Source organism: Mesitornis unicolor, unplaced genomic scaffold (assembly GCF_000695765.1).
Source record: "Mesitornis unicolor isolate BGI_N332 unplaced genomic scaffold, ASM69576v1 scaffold36414, whole genome shotgun sequence".
In the NCBI taxonomy this organism is placed as follows: Eukaryota; Metazoa; Chordata; class Aves; order Mesitornithiformes; family Mesitornithidae; genus Mesitornis; species Mesitornis unicolor.
In genome coordinates, this window is record NW_010178973.1 from 4,324 (window position 1) to 4,833 (window position 510).

A 510-nucleotide genomic window follows, 5' to 3' on the forward strand; every position below is an offset into this window, starting at 1 on the left:
CCTCACCCCTGGGGACCGTCCAGCAGCAACGGAGTTCAAACAGCCCGAGTGGGTGGGGGGGTGCAGCTGTGGGGACAGAGCCATGCTGGAGGGGGACACCCTCGCCCATGCTGGGACCCCTCGTGCAGCCGTGAACTCTCTCGCAGGAGGCGGACAAGGGCTACAAGCGCCTGGCCCCCGGGCAGCCGGTGGGGCTGCCTACGTCATCGCCGTCCAGAACATCATCAAGGTGGGTGGCTCTGGACACTGGACACGGGGTTGGGCCATGGGACATCAGGACTTGGCCGTGCCCTACTGGGGAAGGGCAGCGATGGTCATCTTGGGCACACCGTGGTTCGGGCCTGATGTCTCCTCATCTCTCGCCCAGGATGCCAGTGGGCGCGTCATCGAGCTGGAGGTGACCTGCACCAAGTCAGACGTGGCAGAGAAGCCCAAAGCTTTCATCCACTGGGTGTCGGAGCCGCTGGCGTGTGAAGTCCGGCTCTACGAGCGGCTGTGAGTACCCGGCCG

At 65.5% G+C, this 510-nt stretch overlaps 1 protein-coding gene across 1 annotated transcript in view; it reads left to right on the forward strand.

Annotated features, from left to right (window-relative positions):
• The window catches only part of QARS (glutaminyl-tRNA synthetase), a gene marked incomplete at both ends in the record, with an annotated part of 5,060 nt that overhangs the window by 4,319 nt on the left and 231 nt on the right, over nt 1-510 (forward strand). Inside the window, 3 exon segments of the mRNA XM_010182613.1 lie at nt 95-195; nt 198-229; nt 368-495. Of these exon segments, the coding sequence (XP_010180915.1) occupies nt 95-195; nt 198-229; nt 368-495 (261 nt within the window).